The sequence below is a fragment of the Corvus cornix genome, chromosome 18 (assembly GCF_000738735.6).
Source record: "Corvus cornix cornix isolate S_Up_H32 chromosome 18, ASM73873v5, whole genome shotgun sequence".
NCBI classification, from domain to species: domain Eukaryota; kingdom Metazoa; phylum Chordata; class Aves; order Passeriformes; family Corvidae; genus Corvus; species Corvus cornix.
This window is the reverse complement of record NC_046347.1, coordinates 3,954,369-3,968,057: the sequence shown is the minus strand read 5'-3', so window position 1 is coordinate 3,968,057 and position 13,689 is coordinate 3,954,369. Positions and strand designations below refer to the sequence as shown.

At 43.3% G+C, this 13,689-nt stretch overlaps 1 protein-coding gene across 13 annotated transcripts in view; it reads right to left on the bottom strand.

Annotated features, from left to right (window-relative positions):
• Positions 1–13,689, bottom strand: part of TNRC6C (trinucleotide repeat containing adaptor 6C) — a 77,181-nt gene that overhangs the window by 25,948 nt on the left and 37,544 nt on the right. For 12 of the 13 annotated variants that reach the window (XM_039562084.1, XM_039562085.1, XM_039562086.1 and 9 more), the window contains 2 exons: positions 8,380–10,971; positions 1,126–1,335 (listed from right to left, as the gene is read on the bottom strand). In XM_039562084.1, coding sequence (XP_039418018.1) covers positions 1,126–1,335; positions 8,380–10,753 — 2,584 coding nt within the window. In that variant the 5' untranslated portion in view covers positions 10,754–10,971. The remainder of the gene's footprint in view (positions 1–1,125; positions 1,336–8,379; positions 10,972–13,689) is intronic. The other variant, XM_019290691.3, reaches the window with a different exon arrangement.

Below are 13,689 nucleotides of genomic sequence, written 5' to 3'. Positions count from 1 at the left end.
ATCCAGTGTGCTATTTTCAAGAGAAAAAGAGGTGCATCAAATAGCTTAATTGGCATTAAAATTATAAGAATGCCTTCTTTGAAGCTAGCAAAAAAAAGGAAAATTCTCTAAATACTTTGAGAAGAAAAAATCCAGGAACTGCAAGTCCTGCTTTTCCCAGAACCAGTAAGATCTGTGGTCATGGCCATTCCACTCAACAAGGAAGCAAAGTATGAGCACACACTTGTTAAGTGTTATTTTGCTTTCAGTGAATCTCACCATTTTACCTGACACATTCTTCCAAGAACAAACCCAAATTTCGAAGTCATTAACTTTCAGAAAGTCATTCCCACCTCAAAGAACGGAATCTGAAAGGAGCTCGTGGGCTGCAGGGAACATTTTATATTCAGTGACAAGGTCGTGTCACCTTAGTCTGTTTTATTCTGTTTACTCTGTTTAAAGCTGGGATTACTCATCTTAAGAGCTCTCATTCCTCCTTTTATGTTTTTTGGGACTTCTAACTACGTCTCACTACGGTATTTTGCAGGAGTGAAACTCTAGGCAACCTCCACAGCCAAAACAGGAGTCTAAAGCAATTACTGTGGCCCTCTGGACATTCAGAGACGGAGGATATTGATCAAATACCATGAGTTAGGAATCACGAAGCAGGAAGTGGTTCAGGATGTTCCTGAACCTGGTAACAGTTTTAATGGCTGAAGAAAACACCCACTCACTCAGTTTAACCCAACATGAGGTTGTTTTGATTAGTTGTTCTCAGGTGTTGCTTTTCCTACCAAAATCAATTCTATCTTGACTGTTCTCCACTGCTTCTCATCCCAATACAGGTTTCTTTTAGACACCAAGGGTTTAAGTCCTAGTCACGTTCTTTTGCAGTTTCAGTTTCCTGCACCTTTATTATGCTGCTTTCCAAACACACAAAACTGCCCTCCTTTAAATGTACAGATTGATGCACTATGTTCGTATTTTTTAATTCACTGAGTATTTGGAATAACGTGGTCTTGTGACAGCTAACGCGGTTTTGAGAATGAAATCATGAAGGCAGCCTGTGACTGAAATGCACAGAAAAGCAGAAGTGGCAGAAGCAAACCCCCTGCCCTGCCAGGACAGTGGCACCCCCGTGTGTACCTGGTTTGCACAGTGCTGGGGCAGCAGCTGGAGCGTTTGTTCTTCCATAGGTCCCTGCCGGCTCAGCAGGATTCTCTCCCCACCCGGTCCCACTGCTGGGGGGCTTCCCCCACGCCGAAGTGCCATTATCAACTGCAGCAGAAGGGGAGGAGGGCTCTCCCCAGGAAGCTTCGCTCTTGGTGTGGACAGCAGGCATCTCTCCCCAGCCTGCTGGAGCAAGGCAAGCAGAACAGTGATGAGAGGAAAGGTTTCTTCAGCCAGTAATTCCAAAGAACTTTTAATTTTATTCAAGTGTTTCTCTGGAAAGAGCATGAACCAGTGAGTACACACAGTGATTCTAGTTAAGTGTGTTAAAAAAAAAAAATCCCTTAAATTTGGTCTCAAGAGTTTTTTCTTAATTCAATACTAATGCCAAGTTGTCACACAGAAAGAGGGTTTTTCTCCACAGCCAGAAGCAACCAGGCTGCCAAGTGAGCACCACACCTGGTCCTGAGGAGGAGCTGCTCACAAGTGCCCAGGGCCGGCATTCCGGAGACCAGGACCCCAGTGTGAGTTGGGCCTTGCTTCACGGAAAGATTTTAACCTATTTTAATTCATTTTCACTATTTACTAACTATAAAATCCCTTTTCTCATGCCCTGGCAGTAAGATGCTGTTTGACTGTTCCCACTTTCTATGAAGATTATTTTTGCTGAATGTATTCCTTAAAGCTCATGGTTACCTACCTATCCCTCATCACTGACCCTCTACATTATAATAAATATTATTTTAAGGGGAATTAATCAAGACTGCAATTAGGATCCATAATCAAACCATGGGGAACAGCAGGTAGAAGCCATTGTTTTCCTACAGAGTATTACATTAACTCACTGAAAGACGTAAGCTACTCCAAAGAAACAGCCTTAGTCTGCCTCGGCTTGAATGTAATGCGCTTAAATCCATCTGACACGATTTTAGCCCTGCAGCTGAACGTGGCAGGAGCAGCCACAGGGCTCCTGAGCCTCCAGAGCAACACTGACCAACGCAGCAAAAGGTAAATTGAATTTACAACCATTGTTACCAGAGATTTTCCAGAGAGAGGACTTGGATCACAGATGGAGTTCAAAGTACTTTTTAAACATGCACAAAAAACAGAGGCACGACAAGCAAGAAAACAAAGTTCTTACAGACCCCTGACACTAACCTATTTTTCTATAATTGTAAAAAAAATTACATCCCATGACATGACAGCTGAGATCTCAACAAATATTGTAGAATTCAGCTGGCTTAAAACTTCCACTGGTAATGAGGCTGTTAAACCAGGAACTTGTTCTCTTTTCATTGGAGATGAATGTTATTAAGATGAGTATTCTGTAAGTAAATGAGCAGATGCTGCTTTGCCACAGCAGTATTTCCTTCTTTTGCTCCACAATGGTATCTGTAAAAATACTCTGGAAAGGTTTCAAAAAGCAGGAACAACATTTTCTCCACAAACTGACACCCAGAATAGGTAGGCAATGGCAAGGGAGCTGTGTCTAACAGTACCTTGAAATACACTGCAATAACCAAGCAATAATTCTGCACTGAGCAACAAGTCCTTGCAGAACTCACTGATTTCCACAGAATTCCCGTTACCAGAAACTGCAGCAACATCCATTGCCAGTAATTACTCAAACATTGCCTGGCTGAGAAAAAAATTCAAATAGATGGGCCCAGAGCTGCCCATCGTTCCAGTGTTCCTGCATTACATATTTATTTTAGGTTCTATTCCTTACAGCCACTGCAGCTCTCTCAAGACACTGATCCAAGTGCAGATGGCACAAGCCAGGGCCAAACTCTCCACGGGCATATTGCAGCTTCATAAAACTCCTTCTCTACCAGCAAGAGGGACTGAGTTTAAAAGCAAGCTCCTGAAACCACCCAAAATGTCACTGTTTCATTCAAGTGATTTCCATTTGGAACAAAAATCCCATGGTTTAGGCTCGATCAACATACCTTACATTTCTGGTTATTTTAAGGTGTGTAAAGAAGATAAACTGGCAGATCCACAGATGTACCTAAATGAACCTGTATTTAACATGACAGCTTCCTTGGTGTTGCACCTGACATGCTTATTTCAAGGTTCCTGCTTGTATCTTCAAGCCAACTTTATTTAAAGGCGGCTTTATTTGAATTTCTGCCTCACTACTCAGGAGGCAACTGGCAGACAACTGCGTGTATTTAATCATATTGGCAGCTGAGAAAGATTAACTGCAGGCAAATGAAACAGAAAACAAAACATCTCCACAGCACCAACCAGAGTACAGAGACAGTGCAGAGCACTAACATCTCCCTGACTTCATGCAACCTCTGCTGGAAACTCTACCGAATTCAATTTATGAAATCATCCTTAAAACACAATTCATATATTAAAAAGCCAAAGTGTGCTGCGTTATAGAATAAAAACCTCAAAAAATCTGGTTCTTCTGTTGCTCTTCGCTATAAATTCAACAACTTTGACTAAAGGCCACAGATGTGGCATGTCCAAATTATTTTAAGTGCTTTCAAATGCACTGAGCAGGAAATAATATGGGATTACAAATAATGGGGGAATCAGCCTTTACTAATAGAAAATAATACAAGTACATAAAAGCCAACAAAATAAATCAACAAAAAGTTTTCCAAACTATCTTAACGGATAAAATTAAGCGCAGGAAATAAGTAAAAAAAACCTAAAGGTTTCTGGAGAAATGACCTGTGCACTGCAAAAACTAACCTGTCTGTAAATTCTGGAGCACTTCTCAATTGCAGACCTGTTTCCCTCTATGTAAATACTGCTGTCTCAATGCTACTGTCTCTGTGCTACCTTTCTATGATTCTGTTTTAGGAAGTTTAAAGGTGAATAAAGTTACATTTTTGAATGAATGATGCAAACTCTACACAGCTGTTGGGAAGGCAAACCAAAGCCTTTGAGCGGTCTCAAAACCTGAACCTGCCAAACGTTTACAAAAATTCTGCTTGGAGAAAACTTAAGTGTTTTCTGATGAAAATAATACAGATTTAGGCTCTCCTGGTAAAAAGATCCTTAAAACCTGCCCAGATCTGCATGGATCTTGTTTCGCAACAGAACATGCTCCACTTAAAGGCTCCTTTGGCAAGAAAGTGAGGTTTTAGTACTGAAGTTTTTAAACACTGTTAGAATTGCAAGAAATTAAAAGATCACAGTGAGTAATAAACACGGACACATTAGCAGAGCTTTGTTTTATAGAAATAAAAACATAATTAACATTGGGCCACGGCCAACAGGAAATCCTCAAGGGAAAGTGAAATGTTAACTAAGCCGTGGCAGGATGCAGTTGTTTTCCCTCAAAATAACCCTACAGCCATTTGGATGGCAGAAATTGTTTTCCTTCAAGTTGTTGGTCCGTGATAAATACCAGAGCACATGAATACAATACAGGGAAAGCAAAATATTAGAACCTTATATAGATAAAAAAAGAAATTAGGTAGAAAAGAAGTTGTTTACTAACTACACACTAGTTATTCTGGGTTTTATATATACATTCAAGAGCCACCTCCAACCCTTAACCTTTCAAATCCTGATTTTCTGAAAAGGATTCCAGTTCATCACTGAGCATTCATCTAATTTGGGTTTCAGCAGTGAGATTGCCCTTGTGTGAAAATCGAGGGCAGCTCTCTCAGCATCACTTGGCTGCCCCCCAAAACCTGGCTGTTCATGGGCTGAGCACCCACCACAGGGTTTTAGGTTTTCACATGAGCATCCTAAAGGAGCCCAAAGCTGAGCTGCTTTCAAATCCATTCTGACGGAAGTTCAAAGTAAGAAAAACACTGTCACGTGAGCTGCCACTCAGTGGCACAGGATTATAAAAGGAACAGAGATGTTTGCAGCTTTCAGAACTTAGACCCAGTTCAGGTTTTTAAAACTTAAACTCCTTGCTCCCTAGTAACCACAAAGATCTTAATTTGTGCCCTACAACCCCCACAGGGAAGCCTGTGTTATCTTCTGTTGTTTCTTTCCTCAGCTGGAGGATGGTGGCTGGAACCCTGCCAGGCTCTCCTGACCTAATGAGAACAGGAAAGCATCAAGCTCACTCCTCAGCACTTGGAGGGAGGATATGATGCTGTTTCGGGATCCAAAAATCTCTTTTAATCATTTTGGTTTGCAAAACCTCTTCTTGCTTCTTACTCCCCTTGTATCAAAGCTGCATGAGTTAGAAGTGTCAGGAAGAATCATGCCCAAGTAAGTTAGATTAAACCCCAATCTAACTCAAACCCACCAGCTTTCTGCTCATCTTTCTAAGTAACTCACCACTGCCTTGGTGCTTGGGAACAAGCTCCTATAACCAGAAAGGACCGTATCTATCACATTATCTATCCCTTTTCCCCTTCTTTTTTTCCCCCTCTTCTTTTCCAATAGAAAATGAAACTCCTTAGAGAGTTCTTCATTTTCATCATGTACCAACATCTGCTTCCCATCAATAGCTTTTAAGTTCTGCCTTCAAAGGATCTGGAGAACTTCTGGGGATGGGTGACAACTCGAATAACAAGACTGTAACTTGGCCTCAATTTCCAAACTAATAAAGCATAAACTTCAACCCCAAAAGGGACTGTTAATCCTTCGTGAACCCCTAACTAGGTGCTGTGCAGCAAAATTAAAATCCACTTCTTTGCTTCCAGTACGTGTGACTGTGACAACTTCCATCTGCACCAACACTTCCCTACTTACACAGAAACAGAATCCATGATTCCTTATTCATTATATTCCCTGAATGTGACAGGCAGAGCACGTCATGACCCATGCAGATGACAAAGTGCCCGTGGTAACCACGTAATTCAAGAGGTGTAGGATTTTAGATGAGCACTTAACTGTGCCCTATGGCACAAGCTCTAAGGACACCATCATGCTTTGCATGGAAATGCTGTACATGGAAAAGAACTGCTGCTGGCTGAACTTGTGGATTGCAGAAGTCTCCTGGTTACAGGATTCTTGTCTCCCTTACTGCAGAGGCTGGAAATGCACAGCCAAGTGGGAGAGAGAATTGGAGTAGGAAAAAGAGTTAAACAGCACAACTCCAAAGTGCAGGTCCTTGTCTGCGTGGGAGGGAAGACATTCACCACTTGCTTCCCATCTTCTGGCTGTCCCAGATGGGAGGTGATTTGTAGATGTTTCAGGACTGTGTATATTTCCACACAGACCACGAGGATGTTGCTCTGCAGCTGCCATGTGCTGCCCGCACTGGGAAAATGGGGCCTCCTGCACTCCGAAGGGAAGTCACTGGGATCACCTGGAATTGTGCTGCTGCTCTCTGTGTGTGAGATAAGCACAGGAAAGGTCCCTCTCTGGCACGGTCTCAAGTAAACATGAGCAGAGCTCAAGACACAAGGGACTGCTCTTTGCTTCCATTTAGACAAAAATCCTTCAAAGTATTTCCATGTTTGGCCTTTATACTCGTACCTCTGTATTAAGTTTATGGAGCAAAAATACTTAACATAAGGCTTAATTTATGCCTGCTACAACTCGATCTAAATTTTAGTATCAGAACCGTATTTTAAATTGTCTTCACAACTACTCATTTCGTATTTTCTTGCATGCTGACTTAAGTATATTCTGAGAGCTGGCTTTGCTTATCTTGGAAATGTTTTTTAAAAAGAGAAGATAACAGATTTGCTTATCTTAAAAGATCTTAGAATCTTTCTAACTCACATTTTTCAAGAAGCCCAGCACTCACCTTAACCTGGTCAAGGGGCAGCTTGAGCAGGTTGGTTACATGTTCATAGGCAGTTTCCTGAGCCTATGAACATACTGCTCCAAAGAAACCCTTCTTTTGCTACTGTCCATTCTCCAAAGGAATCATTGCAGATTAACACCAGCTTTTAAATTCCATTTTCAAAATCTGAAGGGCTCAGGACCATAAGTTTGCTTTAAATAAGGCGTTAATTATTAGAATAACACTACCAACACATTGCTGCATATGAGCAGTTTTACAAGCACCAATGTAATCCTCCAAAAATCACTTTCATGAAAAACAAAACCTCACCCAAACTCAACCAAAAATCCACTTTCATGAGACTTCCATTACAATTCAGGAATCTGAATTCTTGTTTCATGGGTAAAGTTTTAAATATGGATGAAGTAAGTTAGTCACATATGTTGGGCTGACCAAGTACTAAGCCATTTAAAGATTTCTCCTTCTGGAGCACGTGTTATTTTATTAAAATAGGTACCTTCTACTGTTAAAATATTTGACCAGAGTGGGGAACATAAGACTATATTTACACAGACATTACAGCAAATTTAAATCATTCTAAAATATCAAAGCGAAATATGATGGAAATGGGAAAACAAATCCCACTTGGACAAAAACGTGGTTAAAAAGTCAGTATTTAGCCATGACCACGACGAAACAAAAACTTGGAAACAAAACTCAGATGGAGAATTTGAAAGAGTTCTGCATGATTAGATTTATTTTGGAGAGGTCTGTGGTTATGATAGAGATATGGGCTGCTAGTGTAACTTTTATTTAAATACCTCTCTTTTAAGAGGTATTTAATTTTTCATGCAGTTTTATTTCTTGCTGCTTGTTTACAACAGCACCTTCCCTTTGACTAGAAAAATTCCTAAATGCCTAAAAACTTATCTTTGAAACACAGCTGAAGTTAGGAAAACCTAACTGCAGCCACCCTGAATATTAACATCTTGAACCAGTCCTGCTTTTTGAGAACCACAAAAAATCCAGGATGCCGCCCATGCCTGAGCCCTGAGGTACAGAAGAGAACCATTTCTTCATAGAAGACAACAAACTGGACAGAGAAACAGCAACAGCCTAAATTCATGCAACTGTTAACAAACATCTGTTGCCAAGAGATGTTTTGCAGAAAAGAAACAGATGCAGACTGTCTAAACACACCGAGCCTGCGCAGTGGGGACAGCAGACAAATAACCGAGAAAACGTTTGCCAAAACCCCTCAACCTCTCAAACGGTTGAATTAAAAGGTGTTAAGTAACTGTGGAAGAGATGTTAAAATAAATATGGATCCACAATCTAAGAACCTACCACGCTATTGACCAAATACTGTTTCAAGCCTTTCTTGCATTCCCTTGGGAATTTGTGTCAGCTTCCATGGATTCCGTCCTCAAGGTAAGACTGCTTCAGAGTAAAGGAATAATCCTATTCTGTGATATAAATACAGGATTTCTACCGTAACACAGTTGGTACTGGTATCAAGTATCTCATAAACCTATTTAATGAAATATTTCACAAAACTGTTGTCATACCTGGGCCAAGCAGTGGGGACCGGTTCGGCTGGGCACTTGACTGGTGCGATGGCTGAGGTTCAACCATGTTGGTGTTGATAATGGTGCTAGTGGTGGTGGTGTTGGTTGTGGTACTGCTCTGAATTACAGGATTATTTCTATCCCACATGTTTACAGTCTTGTTGTTGTTGTAATTTGGGTCGCCCCAAGCTGAGGTACCATCATCGATTTCCATCTTGCGGCGAATGGACGGTGGAGATGGCTCTTCCCAGCCAGTAGCCTCACAGTTCTCTTTTTGTTTGGCTGGAACTGGCCCACCAACCCACCCTGACCCCGTCTGTTTTACAGAAGCAGCTCCTCCCCAGTTACTCACATTGTTGTCCTGGGGTTTATTAGCCCAATTTTGTTGGGGGCCTGGCTTTAAAGATTCCCCCCAACTTGTACCTGTATTAGCCTTGCTGTTTGTGCCATTTCCCCACCCACTGGTCCCAGACCTTGTGGAATCATTCCAGCCAGACCCCGATCTATTGTCAGAATCCCATCCAGATCCATTCTTCTTCCCATCACCCAAGTGTCCAGGAACAGATGATGAATCTGTCCAGTCTCCACCTCCTGAAGTCCAGCTTGGATTTGATTTCTGTCCATCTCCCCAGTTTTGAGATTTGGGTTTCTGAGGTTCACCCCAGGTAGGTGATTTGTCCTCCTGATTTGCGGTCCCACTCCAAGCGTGGCCGCTTTTGGCAGCAGCAGCATTATTAACAGTAGTAGAGCTTGCTGACTCTCCCCACCCCCCCGGGCCATTTGGTGCTTTGTTGTTATTGTCTCCCCAGCCTGTATTTGTTGGAACAGCTGCCGGTGGAGAGTTGACCCACCCAGATACTGAAGAGGTATTTGTACTGTTCATGATGGACCCATCGTTCTTCCCCCCTGAGTTTGAAGATTGAGTAGCTGCACAACCCCAGGCCTCTGTTCCATTGTCATTCTTCCGTTCAGACCGTGGGGACTCTTCAAATTCCCAGGCAGTGTTTTGCTTTACAGGGGTCTGTCCCCACCCCGTATTGGACAGGACCCTGGGGTCAAGGTCATTTCTTGGCAACTGAACTTGCCCTTGGTCTATCATCCCTTTGTCTCTCCTCCTGCCCTCTCCAGCCCCCTCCCTCCCAGTACTGCCTTCATTTTGACTCCCACCGCTGTCGTTGCTTCCTTCACTAGCTGTGGTGCCAGATGCTGCAGCTTTGGCCCAAGAGTTCATTTGTTCATTGCCCTGCTGCATGGCAGGATTCGGACTGGTAACACTCGAGCTATCCCACCCTGTTGATCCTTTCCCATTGATGTCGCTATTGGAATGCTGGTTTGGGGGCTTGCCCCACTCCCCGTTGACACCGTTGCTGGTGCTGCGGTTGGGGTGGCCCCACGCTCCAGAATGCACACTGCCAACCCCGCCGCCGCCACCGCCCCTGCCCCACGCCAGGACCCCAGGGCCAGAGGGAGGCCCCGAGTCCCACGCGTTCGCTCCGTTTCCTTCCTTTTGCACAGCACTGCTGGATCCGTTTTGTTTAGCACTTAATGCTGAGTTCACAGTGTCTCCATTCCCCTGACTGAACCCAGAATTGCTGTTTCCTGTGGCAGGATTACCTGGGGACATCCCCCACACTGAACTGCCCATTCCTTCACCACTGCCCCCGCTGACTTGAGAAACCGCTGTTCCATTAGCACCAGGAAGGCCTTGCAGGTGGGGCGGGATGATGGCCCCCATGCCCACGGCCATCCCCCAGTTCGGCAGTCCGTTTGTCTGCATTGCATTGATAGGGTTTGGTGAAGAGTTCATGGGGTTAGTGTTATTTGGTCCATCAGTGTTAAGGTTCTGAGGTTGTACGCTGAAAGACACATTCTGAGAAGTGGACGTTTGTGGTTCTGTGCTCTCTTGCGGCAGCAAGTTTCCCCAGGCACCTAAAGTGCCTGTTGGGTTCCCATTCTGGTTGCCCATGTTCTGACCTATGGCACTGACTGGACTGCAAATACTGGAAGGGTTGCCTGCTCCCACAGTTCCTTCATGTCCAAGTACAGGCCAGGCAGCTGGATTGGCATTAGGGTTAAGGTTAAGATTAATGCCAGCATTCGAGTTGGAAGCACCCCAGCAGTTCTGACTTCTACCGTCTCCCATCATGTTGTCCATCTTTCCATCCCCACCACTGGCAGAGCAGTGAGCTAGGCCAGAGCTGGAGCCTGCAGCCACCCCCCACACCCTGGCCGAGCTGCCGTTGCCGTTTGCTCCACCAGCTCCAAGGGCACTCTGGTTAGAAGTGCTTTGGACGAGTGCTCCGTTGGCGCCATTATTGCCATTAGTTTTCTTTGTATGTCCAGTGAAGTTGCCTTGGGCACTCCCTGTAGCCATGCTACTGTTCTCTGAGCCACAGTTGGAGGCAGAGTCAGTGTCTGTAGTACATTCTGAGGCAGACTCAGTCTCAGCTCCGGTAATGGAAGGCCACGCTTCCTTGTCAGTCCTGTCTATTATCACTTTATCCCAGCTGCAGTTGCCTTCACTCCTGAAAGCGGGCTGCTGTCCCCAGTGGGAATTCTCATAATGGTCTCCCAATCCACTGTGGCTGAGATCTGAAAGGATCCAAGGTTAAAAATGAGTCCATGGTTCAAGCACTGCAAAAGCCCTCTATTAAGCACTGCTTTACATCACTAGTTGCAACACTACATTCTGCTAAAATTTAGAGTACATTCTCTAACATAATACAGCAGTTTACCTCACTACAATGGAGCAGGAGGCTCATATTAATTTGTTTGGGGTTTTTTTTTTTTTTAATCTGGCAAAACTCACAATTAAAATAACTAAACAACTTCATCTTAGAACAGAGCAAGTGTTTTGTAGCCCCCAGTGTACCAGTAAAAATAATAAGCAGGCAATAAATAAGACCAAACACACTAATCTATGTGAAAAGTCTGAAAAGCAAATTTGGAAAAAAACCAGAAAAGTATCTAGCAGACTCTTACCATTTCTTTTGACTCAATTCTCATTCTTCAGAGAAACACAAAGAAAGAGCATCCAATAAAAAATGTAAAATGTCTGCCTGCCCTGAGATATTACATACACACCCACGTACAACACACTAAATTCATACTTCATCAAGGTTTTCAACCCTTCCTGTAAATAAAGAAACAAATATAGACAACAACTTTTACTCTTAGGTGCCAATTATAAACACCACTAATGTATATTTTAGCAGAGAACTTGGGATTCTCGAAATAGCTGAATTTTGTCAAGAAACTTACCTCTCACAGGCTTTACTTGAGGTGTAAACATCATTTTGCATTTGTACACACAATCCCCTGTGTCCCCAGGCCAATGAAAAGTGATGCTGTGCCTTTTCAGCACTACTGCATCCTCCAACACAGACACTAACCCAAAAAATTAATCAAAAGCTCTTGAGCACCTGCTTGCTCGCCAGGGTATGGCGTTAAACTGGAAGGCACAACACGTCTCATGTAAAGAGCTCAAGCTCTGGTCAAGATCTTGCATTTACTTTCCATGCCAACTGCTCTGTACAAGATTACTTCTCTTAGTTTCTTTTGATAGGAATTTGATAACAAGTATTTCAGTGTGATCCAAGGCATCTGTACAGGAGACAACCTGCAGAAGAGCTCCTCTTAACTGCTTGCACATATCAAAGCAACAAATTTTGGATGTCAGTTATTTTTACTTGCTTTAAATCTGGCTTCTACTCTTTGTGATTTGTGAATAAAAGGAATATTTTTGTGGGGAAGATGGATGCAATAAATCTCCCAAACAAGTTGTTAACAACGAATGCCTAATATGAATTAATTTAAATCAAAAATCTGTTGGTGTGATTAGCTCCTTCAATTAGAGGTGTTCTGATACTGAAAAAATTACTCCCAAGATCAGAAAAGGCTCTCTCTCTTCAGCAAAGTCTTGTTCACACATTTCACCTATTGATTTTTAAGGTGATTACTTGATTTCCTTATGAAGATTTTGCAAGATGAAGAAGTAAAGTGATAAACCAACCCAGATTGCCTTTTGTTTTTTTTTTTTTAGTTTAAATTAATTGAAGCAGAAGAAAGAATTGTAGAGAAAGGAAGGGAAAACATTCTTAATTCATCACCTGTCTTCTCATGATACCAGGAAAAGGCCTAAATCACAGAAAGACCTAAATAATCAGAGAAAACTGAATGGTTTGGGTTTGAAGGGACCTTAAAAATCATCTCATTCCACTCCCTGCCATGGGCAGGGACACCTTCCACTATCCCAGGTTGCTCCAAGCCCTGCCCAACATGGCCTTAGACACTTCCAGGGATGGGGCAGCCACAGCTTCTCTGGGCACCCTGTGCCAGGGCCTGCCCACCCTCACAGGGAAGAATTCCTTCCATAGTAATTGACAAGTGCATGACAAATCTGAAAGAATGTGAACGGAGCCACTTGGAATTACCTGGATTCCTTCTTCTACATGCAATGGCTGGAAAGGAAGAAAGCATCCTGTTATTCCTCTATACAGCCAACTGCTCCAGCACAGAGCTAAGGAAGCATGTTGAACATTTACCTGGTGATCTAGATTTGCTACACAGGTGTTAAACAGAGACCAGAATCCCAGATAAGAGAGGGAAGGGGAAGGCAGGCTGTGAAATGACTTAAAAAGGGTCAGCAGGGTCAGAGAAATGAGCCGAGGCACATTCTTAGCAGAGTAGGAACAAACAAAGGGAAAAAAGCAGTGGCAGGCCAGGCCAGAAGATAAGAAGTTCAGGCAACCAAGGAATCAGATAAGAGGAGTTATACAAGATTTTTTTCAACCCTGTGGGTGGTGCGACTCAGAGCTGCGTTTGAGCCTTGACAGAAGGATTTGAAAGTGGCTGGAAATACATTGTTCCAATGAAAGGCCTTGTCAGAGCCCAAAGCTCAGCTCTGTGTGCGGGTGCTGGGAGAGAGACAGCGCTGCCCGAGCAGAGCTGTGCAGGGCAGGCTGGGGAAGGAGGATCGAGAGAGCGCCCAGGACGTCTCCGTACTCACAGAAACAGCACCGTGGCCGACGAGACGAAAAGGGAGCTGCTTGTTTAATCATTTCCTTTCTCCTCTCCCCCAAAGATGGTGGTTAAAGCAGTGCTCAAATTTAGGAGCGCTTAGGAGACAGAAAATAAAGGGAAGGGGTGGGATTGAAGATGACAACACGGCTTAGAATGACTGCTGAGAGGAGGGAGCAAAACAATTCGTTAGGTAAGAGACCAGATTTGGAGGAGCAGTAAGAGAAACAAGAAGAAAAGAAAATTATGAGGGAGAAGAACTATAAAACTCAAGAGATGGCCATATTAAGA